This window comes from Electrona antarctica, assembly GCF_951216825.1.
Source record: "Electrona antarctica genome assembly, chromosome: 16".
Classification (NCBI taxonomy): domain Eukaryota; kingdom Metazoa; phylum Chordata; class Actinopteri; order Myctophiformes; family Myctophidae; genus Electrona; species Electrona antarctica.
The window spans coordinates 27,511,486-27,528,655 of record NC_136797.1 but is presented as its reverse complement, the minus strand read 5'-3'; the positions used below and the strand labels follow the sequence as shown (position 1 = coordinate 27,528,655).

Sequence of the window (17,170 nt, the reverse complement as noted above, 5' to 3'; positions counted from 1 at the left end):
CTGTGGTTTGGGCTGTATAATGAGTTTATATAAACTAAATGACCACGTGAGGGAAAATGCTTGAATTAATATCAAACTAAGCACTGGTTTTCCCATTTTGTTAATTTATCTGCTGCTTTCCAAGGCATAAACGCTACAGCACTCATTTGGCTGTGTTCTGCTGGTTCTCAGCCACCTGCTCTTGCCTTCTGCCCAGCTGGTACTTTTCCCATATGCATGAGTACAGCATTAGGAGATGGGCTCTGACTGGGGAGCAGCTGGCTGTGTGTCAGACACCTCACTCTTTTCTTTCTCTCTGGTGTGAATCACATTCAATTCAACAACCAGGCTACTACGACCCAACTGTGGCTAGAACCAGAAAGAGGGGTAGAGGAGAAGCAAATGCGGGGTGCAGCAATGGACAGAGAGAGAGAGAGAGAGAGAGAGAGAGAGAGAGAGAGAGAATATTGAAAACTACAGTATAGTCACACGTGGCCATTAGCAGGAGATCTATAGTCAGGCGGGAAATTGCTGATACATGATAGTTCAGTTGGTCATACAAGCATGGAATTTGGCCCTACTGATAATCAACCTCCAGCCATGCAAAATTCCTATATGGATTTTCTTCTTTTTTTTAAAAAAGATTTTCAGTTGCAGCTAAATTACGAACGAACATAATTCTCTTATACTAAAATGACAGTGAAAGCAAAAATGTACAGTCCCATCAACGTAATGTAGGCTTAGTCCAAAACGCAGCCATTTGGAAAACTGGTTTCCATCTTACAAATGTAGGAATTCTCCTTGGCCGGAGGTTGATTATCAAATTAGGGTCATAATATGAAGGTCATCTGTATAAAATTCCATGCTTGTATCACCAACTGAACTATCATGTCAATTTCCCGCCTGACTAATAAGGGCATCAAGGTACACGTATAAACCAGTTGTCCACAAAATAACCGCTGTTCGTCGATGTGCAGAGGGAGTGCACGTTTGGTTAGTGTGATAACCTGTCCGGCCAACTTGGACACCGTGCTTGTTGTCACTCATGGCCATGGCATTGGCTCGCCTAACGAGCCTCAAGGCTCCGCACTGTCGGATGCTCCTGCCTTGTTTTCGAGTCATGCATTTTGTTGAAAAATATTCAGGGACGTTGTCACGTTGAGTCAACCAAAAATGCAAATTGGACTCGCTCACACACGGACAGCACAGTGACAGGTATTGTCAACAGAAACAGTGGTCATCTGAACTTGTTTCCTAAGTCCTAAGTCAGACCCCACTCCTGGCACTTCTGCAGGGAAGTCCGTCTCTGGGTCCAGGAGAGGATGATGCTATACCTCAATGACAAACGGCAAAAGGCAACTTTTAAAACAGGTTGCTGTTGTAAAAAAACAAACAATTATAGAACTGAATCATCAAGGTTTATTAATGATGATGTGTCAGTTTGTATCGTATACAAAATACAAATATGTAAAATAAGTGCTTGCTTAAATTGAATTCTCACTGTACCGTAGCCTACTATACTGTATGTTGAACGTCCAAATTGCACAAGAGTTGGTTGCTCCTGGAACATTCAGTATCTTTGTAAATGTCAGGGGCAGACTTGACAGGACTTACAGTATACCCATATGACCATGCAGTCAGTTCCCTGTCCTGAGAGTGTGATAGAACACTTTCTTCTCTCTCTCTCTCTCTCTCTCTCTCTGTCTCTCTGTCTCTCTGTCTCTCGCTCTCTCGCTCTCTCGCTCTCTCGCTCTTTCGCTCTCCCGCTCTCTCACTCTCTCCCTCTGCAGAGGAGCTTTTTCCATCAGAACATCTCTAACACTGCATTCACACCCAGAGATATTTTCACACAACTTGCAATACAAAAGCCACGCATCTTTTTTTTTGTCCCTCAGAGGAAATCAGGCACAAACTTGAACGATAATCCATGTCTTCATTCCTTTATTGAAAATAAATGAGAACGGACAGATCACACCTGCTCTACCATATAGTGCAGTCTGATTTATTATGACAATGTTCTGTGTGTGTGTGTGCATTCATACAGTAAGTGGTTCTGATATGGATGGTTGAAAGAGCCCATGAACATACTGTAAGAGAACATATCCGATTACATTATTCCATGACATTTTTATTATCAATCTGTGCATACTGTAATACTATAGTCCTAGCGGGCAGAAACCGATGGGTGAAATGACCTTTATATTATAATTGACGTACTCCGTGCCAGTGGTTGCGTGCATGAATGAATGAGTGCATTATTTCTTCAGTCAGCCCCCGTTCATAATATACGTACAACAGCAGCCTACTACACAATGTTCTACTTAGAGTGCACCTTCTTGTTTCTATACTTATACGGAAGGGGTTGCCAGAGGTAGATCGAGATCTACCAGTAGATCACAAAGGCATATGTACCAGTAGATTACAAAAGCAGTATACTGTGTGCCCTGCTCCTAAAAAGAAAAGTATCTCCGGTGCATTTTATTATTTTCTTTTTTTTTATATTATTTTTTTTATTTGGAAAAAGCAGTACAGTATAGACAGCCTTTCTATGTATACATATGACACAAGTGCAATTCCCAGGATTTTTTTTCACCCCTCTTCCCTCCCTCCCCCCTCTTCCCTCCCTCCTCCAAGTGACTCCATCTCCAAAGTCTCTGTAAAATCCTTGCTTTCCTCAGAAGGACTACATATGGGATCAAGTCAACACTTAACAGGGGCAAAGGGCAATATCGCTTCAGAGTGTACACATTTTATTATTTTCAGGGTCATTATTTTGTGGTTGTTATATTGTTGAGCTGGTCATTTTAAAAGCAGTTCTCAAGTCAAAAAAGTGCGGGCACCATGATGAGGTAATTAAGCTTCCATTGTACGTCCTGGCCCAGTGGTTAACACACCATCTGGTAGCTCAGGACACCAAATGTCCATACGTTAACTACTTAATCATCTATTCCCTGTGCTGATGAAAACAATGTTTTATTTAATTGCTGAGGTCACCTTGGTCAACAAATGTGCTATATTGGTTGGTAGATCGAGTGAACTAGGACTGGTCTCATGATCTCAGTCTGTATACTGTTACGGCCTATTCGTTTTAGGTGATAAGGTGACCACCAAAACCTACGCCACACCGCGGTGGTAAGCGATTCACCGCTCACCCAAACACATGACTTGTTTTTACTAATACCACCATCCACCGTTTCGGTGGTCACCATATCACTTAAAACTGGAATATGAATAGGCCTTTACTGGTGAAGCGTTGCCAGACAATAGAGATCTCGGCTGGAAAATCTATGCACTGCTTTGAAAGCCAAGCACACCACTGTCCCAATATGAAGGATTTGATCTGCAATGAACTTTCTTTTAATAACTCTCAAAATGTTTCTAGTACCTAGTTTTAGCAATGAGTGCTGTTTGCTTGTCATCCGACCAGCGGCGGCCCTTAGGGAATTAGCGCCCTAGGCCGTATCCCACAGGGATACGCAATCTTCTTTCCACAGAACGGAACACGAAACGAACCAGCAATGATGTCCATACCATATAGATCCATACATTATTAGGCTATCTTAATCAATAAGTCCAGCTCCTCAAACGAAAAAAGCCTTGGTCCCGAGGCTACGTTTGTGCCACCTCTTCTAACTGCCGCCCTAGGCACTAGGCGGCAGACATTGACGCTTCCTATTTCACATCTATGGCATCCTCTTAATGCACATGCCATGATGTTGTGACAGAAAGGAATTGGTTTTATATGAAGTCAGTCACTTTTCCCAAAACACTATTAATCTTCCTATTTCTCTCAATCTTCTCTTAGATTATTGCTCATAATGCCCTTGGCCATCTCATTAATTATCATCTGGGAACCAAACGGATCTGAGAATGCAGACTCCCCTATAGACATTGTTTTGGAAAATCAGACATGTTTTCTCTGTAGCCTACAAAACAGCACTGATGGCAGTAATATGACACTACTGGCAATATTATTATTAATATGATATCAACCAAAATGTTGGATGGTGTTCTCATTCATCTGTACAGGTTTCAGTGGCAACTGTGTGTTCCACTGATGCATGATGTGAAGCTAACCACATTACAGTGTAATTAGTTTAATTACACATAACCTCTCAGCAGGATGATGAATTGACTTTGTACGGAAGCAGTGACAGCGATGCTGCGGAGCTTGTCATTTTAGTTATGTCAAACTAAATTAATGTGGAATTCTCTTTGCGTGTTTGGGGCCGTACATCCAGGGTAGACAATAATGTTCAAAGAATTTCTTTATTCACTGATGATTTCTTATGTCTTCAACCTCTGCTTTGTTCTGTCTGTCTCTCCTGACCCTCTCTGCCCCCATCGCATCTCTTCATGTTTATCTCAAACTCCTAAAACCCTCATCTCTTTCTCTTTCATTCTCCCTCCCTTCCTCCTGAACAGAGATCTGCCTGCTGACCAAAGGCCGCCGAACAGCCAGCGTGCGGGCCGATACCTACTGCCGTCTCTTCTCCCTCTCTGTTGACCACTTCAACGAGGTGCTGGAGGAGTACCCCATGATGCGACGGGCCTTTGAGACTGTCGCCATAGACAGACTGGACCGCATCGGTAAGACCTGCGCACTACATCTAATTCCTTGGTCCGATTGGTTGCAGATCTTTTGCCTGTCATTGTGCCTTGTCTTGTCTCCATCAGTGTTTGCCTCCTTCTTTTTTCACCACAGCACCGTGTCTGTCATCTTGTGCTGCATGATATGTATGCTCTACTCATTTCAAATTTCTCCTCTTTGTTTGTCTAAAGTAATGTTTTTTTTAAAGACTCCTTTGTAATAAGCACTGATCATTCGAAAGTGGCAAAGTAGCATTTTGTGGATGGATTAACTGGAAGGCAGTGCATGTCGCTGTCCGGGAGGGAGTCAGGTTGTCCCTTCATTGGTTTGGTGTTGACCCCTGACTGGAATCCCAGCGAGTGGACGGAAGCTAACCTCACATGCATGTGCCTCCGCCCCTCCTTCCACTCATCCGCACACCTGGGTATGAGCAGCACCCCAACCACCCCAACTCAACCACAGATTATAATGGGGCCATGAGCTGGGCATGGTGACATCACCTGACCCGCCTCATTAGCAGGCTTCACACAGAATTGGTGCTGTGTCTCCCGAACGGTCATTTGGAGAAAATAAATAAATAATAATCCTTCCCTTTTCTTTTTCAATGTGTGATAGAGGAAATTCTTTTGTGGAACTTGGCCATAATTGATTGTGCTTTAATTAATTTGGTTGGGTTAAACACATTTACTACTGTTAAAAAAGGGGCACATGTATGTATACAACCAGGGCAATGATTAGTCATAGCCTACATTTGGCAATTTTGTTGTAAACTTTACATTTATCTATAACGTTGCATGCTTTTATTATGCATTTTCAGCCTACCGGTATACATTATGGGACCTATTTTTGCCAGTGCCTTACCCCTTATCCCTAAACCTCTTTGCCTTTTTTTTATTATTATTTTCAAAAACATTATTGAATAGTTTTAAATAGCCAATCTACAAGCTCACAACGTGTCGATGTAGATCAGCTAGTTGAATCATTTTTAAATGTTTTTCTAAATCGTAAAAAAAAAAAGAGAGGGAAAAAAGGGCAAAGAAGTTGGGGGATAAGGGGCAATGCACTGGCGAAAATAGGGCCCTATCTTTGTAACATTCTGTATAATAATTTGGGCTTAAATAATGGACTTCGTAGCACCCGAACAGGACAATCGGAACATTGTATGTAAAACATTTCAGATTCTGCTAAGCTGCATTTGAAGATCACATTCATGAATAAATTGGACTGTATTGAATTTAAAGTGAGTGTATAATGAAGTCGGGTAGCTCTTAAGCTTTCAAAAAATATACTGTATGCATTCAGTCTTATCTAGACTCATGGGCAGAGTCTTATTTTTGCAAATGGGGTTTATTTTTGATCATGTCATACTGTAGCATCTTCTGCATCTGCATAATTTAAACCTTTTCAAGTTTAAATTTCAAAAGCATACCCTTAAAAAGGTTCGCCTCATTCTTCTCAACTTAAAAGAGGCAAATACAAAGATTCATTATTCTCACAGCATTTTTGATTGATTCATATAGTTAGTTTTTACTCTCATCCTTTGCTTTTTAACCCATTTTTGGCGGGAACCCCTTTTGGTGTTTTAAGCGTTACATTATACTTTAGCTATTGAAAAATAGCAGATCTACAAGCTCATAGTGCGCCACCGAGTGGCGCGCTACGAGCTTGTAGGTCTGCTATTTTTGAAAAATCATGAAAATGCGGCACAAATCTTTCAGAAGACCTTTTTTTTATTTCGACGTCAGGCCTTATTTGCAACAAGGTTAACCACTTAAGCCCTATACTTCATCATACAATGAATAGCAAAAATAGCAGGTCTACTAGATCACAACACGTCGTGATATGATGCGTCGTGAGCTTGCAGATTTGCTTTTTTTTTTGCTATTTTAGAAAATGTTGAAATGTTGAATTTTGTTTTCACCTACACTATAGAGCGTCGCAGTCTTACCAGTCTTACCCTTACCATGGACCAGGAAATGAATCCCAATGCATTTTTCCCATAGACATTTCGTAAAGTATTTATTTAAAGACCTTTTAAGCGTCTTACGAAGCCAACTCGAGTCGTGACAAATCATGACAACACACACAATATTTTGGACCAAACAAATAATTACATAGAAGAAAAACAACAAAAAAGTGTTGTAACCTGACGTTTTTTCTTCTTTCTAATTATTTTTTCGGCCCCAAAAATTGTGTTTGTTGTCATGATTTGTCACGACTCGAGTTGGCTTTGTCCGCGGCGTAAACGTCTTTAAATAAATACTTTCTGAAATGTCTATGAGGAAAATGAACGGAGAATCATTTCCTGGTCCATGGTAGAGGGCGGGACTGCGACGCTCTATAATGACTCCCCCTAAATAGGGATGCCAGGTTCAAAATGGTTAAAAAGCTGTGCATCATTTTGTGTTTAGGTTAAAGCAATATAGGACACTTCGGTAGAGATTTGGGCTGTGTGTGCCGTAGTTACCTTAGCATTATGTAACTCCAAAGGTGGGAGAGATATCAAAAATAGTTTCTTCATTGACTAGAAATGTCAAAATATGCTCCTCGTTGACTTACTTACAGTGCAACCGGAGACAGCTCTCAAAGTCAGTCTTTCAACACACAAACAAATGCAAATGAAGCCAATTCTGCCAATATATACAGTATAACTAATCACAAACCCAGTTCTGCATTCCTTTATTTTTTATTTTTTATTTATTAAAAAAATAAATCAACTTTTTGTTGATTTTACAATCCAGATATGGATCTGCAGTTTTTTCCCAATAACAACTAGCTAAATCAACAGGATAAAATGAGTGCAGAACCGAGTTTTATGATGCTATATATTGGCAGAATCAGTTTTGTTTGTGCTCATCCATGTGGTACAATTGTGACTTTGAGAGCTGGTGGATCAATTCTTTTTTTAAATATCTTGCCCACCGTTGGAGTTACATCATGGCAAGGTAACTACACAACACAAACCTTTACCAAAGTGTCCTATTGCTTTACATTCTAATGACAATATTGCACAAATCTCAGTGATTACGCCATGCAGCCTGTATTTTCTGTTAGATGTATAGGCCTACAGTTTCACCATGCTATGGTTTGTTTCTGTTGAATTGCTTTCCAGTCATAGTATTGACTCAACATTGAAATACTATTGTGACAAGCAGTCAGCATCAATTATGGTCATAAGACCATTTCAATTCTCCAGGGATCTAGTACAGTACTGTACAGTATGTCTCACTGTTGAGAAGAAGATAATCTTTTGGACACACTTAATTCTTGGTGTAAATTAGTATATAGAATCTTTAGGGTAGACAACTGTACAAACTTTCTAAATTGTGCCCTTCAAAACACATGCCCTTTGACCAAAGCGGTATTAATCTACATTTGCCCTTTTCATGTAGGAACTAGGTATGTTGGCTTTTTGCATGCCAACAATGTCGTTCAACACCGACACATAAGAGCGGCCCTTTGAATAACACTTCCCCTTAATCCAGAAGTGTTTATTGGGGCTAATCTTAAAGGGGGTTTTGTCTCATACACGGGAAAATACAATGTCATGATCCGTGCTGGTTGTATCGTTTATTGATATGAACTTCATTTGGTTAAGTGCTTGTCTCGTTCCAAAAAAAAAGAAAAGAAAGAAGTGACATGCATTGACGCCGATAATATGTTGCACATTTGACGTTTTCTATCTATCTAAAAATTATTTGACCAGGAGTCCGTCTTGAGACGAGCTCATCTCGTTTTCAAGAATGTCCTGGCCGACGAGTAGGCATCAGGTAAACACTTCATTCCAATTATATTCGCACAAGGGAAAAATGACCTAGAGGCATGCTAAAATGGAAGCACTTTCAAATTAGTTTATCCAAGAGCTTGGCCTACAAGGTTACAGTATATGAACAGCTGAATTCCTCCCTCAGTGATACATAAATCAACTTACCTACTGTACACTAGCATTGATGGATTAATGAACATATCAATTTAAACAGGAAGTGAAACGTAAGATATAACCAATCAAGGAAACAAGTATCTGATTCAATATTACATGCCATAATGACCTTGACTGACTTTGAATAATATAAAGATTATAAAGTATTGTAGAATATGAGAACATGCATAGTTTTTCTCTGTTGATATCTATTTCATCTATTTTATTTTAACTGTGTTCACATATAGTAAATCATGTGTTTTGATTAAGAGATCTTTACGAATGCAATACCATACTTGTTTTTTGTTTCATGCAAGAAATTCCATTTCACTTTCCAGTTTTTCACGTTTTCATCTGTGCAAAAAAGATTATGTTGAATTGTGTTACATGTGATTTGACTACTGGATTTTCAAGAGAAAAACACAAAAATGTATTTTAAAAAAAAAGGTCCTCATTAAGAGAGTCACAACAGAAGCACGCTTTAAGCTGCTTTATTTTTAGAGACTGCACTGACGTCACGTCGACCACCTGGTGAGGTGCGAGTGTTGCCTGCACCCGCCATTACACAAAACACTGTATCCATTCACAGTGGTGGAAAGTAACTAAGTACATTTACTTAAGCACTGTACTTGAGTAAAATTTTTAGGTATTTGTACTTTCCTTGAGTATTTCTAATTTTCAATGCTTTTACTTAATTGTACTCCACTACATCTCAGATCCAATTATTGTACTTTTACTCCACTACATTAATTTGAAAACTATAGTTACTAGTTACTTTGGAGATTTTGGAGATCTGCAAGCTCACAATGTGTTGCAATGTGACGCATTGTGAGCTTGTAGATCGTCTATTTTCAAAAGATTGTATACACATTTTTGACTTGTGAAATGGGACATTCTGCAATATGAGTACTTTTGCTTTTAGTACTTTTAAGTACATTTTGTTGCCGATACTTTTGTACTTTTACTTGAGTACATTTTGAATACGAGACTTCTACTTTGTAACGGTAATCTGGTAACTGGTAATCTACATGCCAGTATTGATACGTTTACTTAAGTAAAATATTTGAGTACTTTTACCACCACTGTCCATGCATTATCACATGCAGTCAAGACTCATCTGCATACTGTATCTGTATACACATGCATGCACACACCTATGCACCTGTGTATGCGCACACATAATGTAAAGTGTAAAGGCACGTGCACAGTGTGTGCCATGAGCAGCGGGAGCGTTTTCTATGAAGCCCATGTTTTCAATGATTTTTAATAGATACTTAGAATGCTTTATGATGTGCTTATAACATTGTATATTGCAGTTAAGCATTCATACATATTCATAATGCTTTATAACAATCATAACACATATAACTTATAAAGTCAATGATACTTCTCAATTGCTGGACACTCACATAGTGTATTATAATTCTCATAATTTAATACTTTATAAAATATGCATTATAATCATTGTTGATTGTATAATGCATTATAGTGTGATTCACTATAAATGGTCATCGGGTGCTTTAATCCATTCTGGGCGGGAACCCCTTTTGGTGTTTTAACTAAGCATTATGTTATACTTTAGCTATTGAAAAATAGCAGATCTACAAGCTCATAGCACGCCACCGAGTGGCGCGCTACAAGCTTGTAGGTCTGCTATTTTTGAAAAATCGTGAAAATGCGGCACAAATCTTTGAATATATATTCTTTCAGAAGACTTTTATTTATTTCATTTTACTTATATTACCCAATGACCAATTATAGTAACACGGATGTTATACATTATTATAATGTATTACAACTATGTAAGAAATTATAATAGAATTATAATACACCATGATCCTCCTAGCCAAAAGGAAAAGACGGAGTGAGTCCAGCAATTGAACTATTAGGATCATTGACTTTATAAGTCTGTTATGATTATTGTGGTAAAGCAGTATGAGTGTGGTGAGTGCCGAGAGGTCAATAGCCTTTTGCGTTGACAAGTGCGCCGTCCAAGGTGCATACTGATGTTGTGTTATAATCTGAATCGCAATTGCACACACACACACACACACACACACACACACACACACACACACACACACACACACACACACACACACACACACACGTTTAGATTGATCCAAGGGTTCACGTAGTTGCAATGTAAAGATTCAAACACCTCTTCGTCCCGGTTCGTATCGGTTATTCGCTACAGCCCTTGTATACAGATATACTGTATGGATTATATAATACTTGAATATTAATATGATACGTATTCATCTTAGCTTAGCTTGAGGCGCACACACACACACACACACACACACACACACACACACACACACACACACACACACACACACACACACACACCACAAATGATTTCCATTTTTATTATGTCAAAACTTATTTAATTTTAACTGTATATTGTGGTCATTATTTCAAGGTTTTTCCTACCAGTATGTTAATTTTGTTCATATACAATTATATAAAATTTCACATATTGAAGAAGCATTTGAATTTGTATTGAGCTGCTTGGTGAATGAATCAATATTTTATTTATATATGAGAGAGAGACAATGAATCAATATTTTTATTTTTATTAAAAAGACACTCGTCTTAGTCAATTTGCTTTGGAAGCAAATTTTTGCAAATGTTTGTAAAAAAAAATAACATGATTATGTCCTTCCCATCAACAGAATTTAACCCTGTCACCTTTAAAATTGCCATCACTGAATACTTGTAAGTTAACAATAGTCTAACGTCCTGCTGTTAGAATTAGTTATTAGTCACCCAAGCCTGTGGTAGATGATGATACTATGCCCACCACACACTGACCTCAAACGAAGAACTGGATTTCCTGGGATGGTGACAGATTTAGTAGGATACAGTATTTCTGGGGTGAAAAGCAGTTGATTTTGTCGACTAATAGGTACTATGACCAAAATAATGTCCGTCCACTACCATTTTTCACTGACGAAAACTAAATGGAAACTAAATGAAAACTAAGCTATGATGACTAAAACTAAGCCTAAATACAATGCCTTGTTCAAGGGCACTTCAGCGGTGGTAATTTTAACGTGTCGGACCACTGATTCGAACTGGCGACCTTCCGGTATCAAGACCGCTCCGCAATCCGTTCGGCCACCGCTGCCACACAAAAGCAGTGAAGATAGCAGACCTACAAGCTGGCAACACGCATTACAAATACATCGCATTGGGAGATTGTAGATCAGCTATTTTGACGATTTCAAAACGTTTTTTTAATATAATAATAAAAAAGGGACGATTTTGGACATGCAAGGTTTTCACCTGACATCAACGTGACATTATTAACCGTACAGCATGCTAGGTTCTCAAGGCTTAGTGATTAATGGTCCGTGGCTGGAGCCTTCAGCGCACTAAAACCCCACTCTGTCATGCTTACAACAAAGAAGATTGCTGTTCCACATGAAAAGGTCAACAGCCAAAAAGAAATACCCCCCATAAATAAAGTTCAAACACCTCTCAATCAATTAAGAGGTCACAGCAGAATTGAGATGATGGACCATTATAATGCAAGCAAGATATAGGTTGGTTCTAATAACAGCATGGCTTCCATGTGGATTTTGGGCGTCATGTGGCCAGTATATGACATATTTATAGACTCCATATTTGGGCAATGTTTCAGCCCATATTAATTTCCGTTGCTTTCCGGTGTAAAATGAAGGTTCAAAAAAAGATAAATAAAATAAATATTCAAGAAGTGAATTACTTCCTTGGCCTATATATTATTATATAAATAAATTAAACCTAGACAGATTGTTCTATTTTGTAAATGGAAATATTGCCTCTTGCCTAATAACAAATTCAAAGTGATCATCCTTTTACTACATGACATTTAATCCATAGAATGTAACCATAGTTTGGCACATAAAACCACAAAAGTGGTAAATGTATATTAATAACCATTTCATTGTTACTGGTTTATAATAGGCTAGGAGAGCTTTCATTGTTGAATAAACGGAATATACTTCTTCTGATTACCTGTGTTTCCCAGACCAACACAGACAATATTTTATCCTAATTCATACAAATACTGTAGATGATGACCTGCAGTGGATTTTGAATAAAACAAGATTGTGATTCACTCCATTATTGCTATATATACTTTTCCATCGTGTATGATGTTCAGGTGACTAGCAGTCCAATAATATTTATGGCATAGTATTAATAATAATCTGTGTCTAATATTGGTATCATGTTATAGAACTAGTTTGTGGTTTTGTTGATGTGTTTATGAATAGTGCTTTCTGTAAGTATCCCTGTGATGTGTCTTAAGTGAACTGTCCTATAGTTAACAGAATCTGTATTCTGTCCTTGAACATGGAATTTCTGTGCACACATGCACGCACGTGCACACACGCGCGCACACACACATCTCACACACACACACACACACACACACACACACACACACATCACACATCACACACATCACACACTTGCGCACGCACTCACGCAACCGCACCAATATATAGTTTTTATACCGTATATTATTGTCTCATCATAATTACATTACATTGATACCTGGCCGATCTGTGCTCTCATGTCACACTAGTCCACATTAGTGATGTGTGTTAACAAACCTCTCACTCTTCTCAGATGTCATACTTGTTATCATCATAATCACTGTCATTCAATGTTCCTTATATTGTCTATCACCACCCTTGCTTGGCTTAAAGATGCAATTTGCAGAATTGCAAAAACACTCAAATCAATGTGAGAATCTTTGTCATGAATTGAGAGGCACTGGGGAATGAACCTCCTCTGTGAAAATGCACAGGGCACAAATGACCTGAAATGCATTTAAAATCATTCCAGGCCAGAGAGACATAAACCTTGCATGCTGAAATACAAAACCGTTGTAGGGACACTATGATAATTATATAGCTTGAGGTTGCAGATTTTGTAGAAACTGTATTCAAAGTACATAAGCAAGTGTGCACCTTAGAGAACACCTTCATAAAACTGCATCTTTAATGATGCTCTCCTGTATAATGTGTGCACCACGGCCATGTACTTACTTCTGTCGGTTTCACTTCAACAGGGAAGAAGAACTCGCTGCTGCTGCAGAAGTTTCAGAAGGACTTGAACGCCGGCGTGTTCAACACCCAGGAGAACGAGATCTTGAAGCAGATCATTCGTCAGGACAGGGAGATGGTGATGATGGTAGACCGCAAGCAGTCAGTCACCGGGATGAACTCAACACCGATGTCTGGAAACTCCATCATTAACTCACCAGCCCAGCCACCCTTCTCAAGTTCCATAGGCAACAACCAATTCCAACAGTCCTCTGTACCATTGACCTACAGTGCTTCGGCTATCGCCAATGCCTCCAGCAACCGCATCCTGCCAGCCGCCGCTGCGGCTGCTGCGCAGGTACTCTACCCTGCCCCTAGTGTTTCCCACGGCAACCTCAAATCTTCCGCCTCAAACCCCCAGACCCCGATCCAACAGCAGGGGGCAATCATGTCCCCCTGCTCTTTCACGGCTGCCATGTGCAGCCCACCAGTGCAGACCCCTCTGGCTGGCCGGAGTTTCCAGTACGGCTCGCCCACTGCCTCCCAGCTGTCGCTGATCCAGCAGCCCATGCCCCAGCAACCCCTCCCTCCAACGCAGCAACAGCTGCAGCAGACGCCCGCTGTGTCAACTTCAGCTGCATCTTCGGCAGCACAGCAGCAGCAACAGCAGCAGCAACAGTCACCTCAGCAGCAGCAGGTCCCCTCACCTCAGAGGGGAGACATCCACAAGAGCACACAGGCTCTCCAGTCGGGGAGCTTGAGTCGAGACGTGCGGCACTTGTCAGCCTCCCAACCTTCCTTGCCACATGACACGTCCCTAGGGCCCAGAGTGCATCCGGCCTCGGGAGACTCTCTGGCCTCCATCGCGCCACCTGTGGCAGCAGCGGCCACCGCGATCCAAGGAATGGGTCTGCAAACCGGTCTCCGCACCACAGTGCCCCAGCGGGTCAACTTATTCCGCCAGATGTCGTCGGGAGCTTTGCCCCCGGTGCGTTCGGCGGCGGCGGCGGCAGCAGCAGCCGCTGTGGCGGCATCAACCACATCCCAGCACAGGGAATCCCCGGGATCTAGGAGAGATTCAGTCTTGAGTAGTACTACAGAGACCGAACAAGACAAAATGCGCTTTGCATCAAATTTATGATCCCATATTTTATTTTTTTCCTTTTTTTTTTACTTATGTGTTTCGATTACTTTTTAAAAATGGAGATTCAACAAAAGAGAAATATGAGGAACTTCAGTATTTTTGTTTCGCTCCAATTTTATTCTGAAAAGATAACCTCATAGATTTCCTGTACAGACAGTCCTTGTATTATATTTTAGACACATTGTCTCCCTAAACTTAAGAATGTATATTAAACAAATAAATATATAAATAAATATATATATAAATATATATATATGTGTAAATCCAACTAGAATATTTGGCAATGGCGATTTAAGAGCTCTAGTATAAACATGAGTCTTCCTTTCTGAAAAATATAAAGAAACATATACAATGTATGAAGGATTTTCTTTCTTGTTCTTTTTTAGTTTGTTTGTTTCCTTTTTTGTTTTGTAACTGGAATGCATTGTGGATCCTGACAATGACAATTTTCTGTGTTTTTTTAAATCAACGGGAAGAGGAAGGATATCTTCTCCTATTCAGCAGCTTTAGGCACCACTGTGGAATAACTCAACACAAAACAAATACTGTCAAAAAGCACACTCACAAAATGAATCTGATCCAATTTCCGGAACCCAACCCTTATTTCAGTCTACACATACGTACACAGTAGCTAGGTGTTATGTTGCTCTCAGCAACAGCAATACATACTCCTGAGCCAACATCCTCACCGCGGCTCTGACATAGACCATGACAGTGTTATGGGTCCAAAGGGAATAGAACAATTGAAATGCTGCTTTCTTTGATTCTTGTCAAGAAGGACGAAGTGTGGAGAGAAAGACAGAGCGAGAGAGAGAGAGAAGAGAGAGATGGATGGATGGATGGATGATGGATGGATGGATGGATGGATGCTATTTTTTTCTACTCCTAATTTCAAATGGCAGAGATTGAAGTTATGTAACGTTGCTTAAAAACTATGTGTACATTTATAATATTTATAAACTAAAGATTATCACCATTATGCAATAGACTGTGATATAAAGATTACCTATATGTGTGTTGTAAATAGTTTTGTAGATCTAGTATTTACAGATACTGTGTGGTGCATTCTCAATCATAACAAATGTCTTACTTCTGTCAGGAACCTGGATATCATCTATATGCGGAGAAAAAAAAAGTAAATAAGTGACAAAATGCATTATGTTCCATTAGAGATAAACAAACCTTAATGCAATAGCTAGCACTACTTTGATACTGAGAGATGCTTGGGCAGAGGATATTTAACCACATGAACCCATGCATCCCTATTTTGGGCACGTCATAATAGAGGAACATTTGGAGCTGGCACGTTGGCAAGCTCACAACGTGCTGTGTTGTGACACGTTGTGAGCTTGCAGATTGGCTATTCTCGGCGAAGACATGGTTAAGATGGGAAGAGAAAAGGAAGGGGCCAAGAACGGATCCCTGTGGGACCCCAGTTCAGCGAAGAATATATTATTTGTCCTAGACTAGCTTCAAGTGAACATGAACTATATTTACCTAAATTATATCACTTGATTTAAAAGTTATCTTATTGAAAGGGAGTATCTATCCTCTCCAATGCCTCATTTCCCAGAGCTGTTGTGTGAAGATAAGTTAAAGGGGGCAGATAATTGCTGGGCAGAGAGGCCATATGGTAATCAGAAGGTCACAAGCTCGACCCTCGGCTCACCTATGTATATGTCAGAGTGTCCCCCCTGCATGCCTGTGTCTGATGGGTGAATGCAGAAAAGTAATTTCCCCCCATGGGACGATCCAATACTCTTTAAAGTTCAGACAAAACTGAGCATGCTGTGAAAAAGGTTTCAAATCATTGTCAAATGCAACGAATGAGGCTTCACAATTTGTTTATCATGCATTATTTGACATCACAGTAAAGTTGTATGCTCCCATGTCATTTGCTTCTCGGTTATTACAGACAGTATTGTGGCCTGTGACGCCTGTCTTATATCACAATTACACTTTGGTTTACTGTTGAAGTCAGGAATCCAGTGACTCAAGTGTGTAGGGCCCATTTCTACCAAATAATGATTGTGAACCGCTGAAATAGCAAAAGAAAAAAAAAGGATATGCTGGTTTGCATTAAGGTTTCTGTCTCATGTAATTCTATAATTTGGGCTTAGATACTCTAAACTGACCTGGACTTGATTTTGTGGCATGGGCACATGGTCCACCCAAAATATTGTGACTCTACCATAGGAAACAACACTACCATGTTTATGTTGAAAATGTCAATCAAACCAATCAATTTTTCAACATAAGAACTACAGTAAGTGGCATTTACACAATTATTATGATCCTACAATTGCCAAAATGTTGGATGCCTCAGTCAAAAATGAAGTCAATATGCGTATAAGCACATACATTGTAACATGTGCTGAAGGTTGTCTTGTAGGAGCTTTAAACAAGTTTCATGGTCATGTGACACTGTATTGTATTTTCCCCACAATCCCCCTTGATGTTTAATTAGAGTCACAATCTTTCACCTGATTTATACT

General features: G+C 39.7%; 1 protein-coding gene across 3 annotated transcripts in view; it reads left to right on the top strand.

Moving 5' to 3' along the window:
- Positions 1-16,810, top strand: part of hcn1 (hyperpolarization activated cyclic nucleotide-gated potassium channel 1) — a gene marked incomplete at its 5' end in the record, with an annotated part of 148,940 nt that extends 132,130 nt beyond the window's left edge. For all 3 annotated transcript variants that reach the window (XM_079524950.1, XM_079524949.1, XM_079524948.1), the window contains 2 exons: positions 4,405-4,569; positions 13,558-16,810. In XM_079524950.1, the coding sequence (XP_079381076.1) occupies positions 4,405-4,569; positions 13,558-14,672 (1,280 nt within the window). In that variant the 3' untranslated portion in view covers positions 14,673-16,810. The remainder of the gene's footprint in view (positions 1-4,404; positions 4,570-13,557) is intronic.
- Positions 16,811-17,170: the final 360 nt, after the last annotated feature.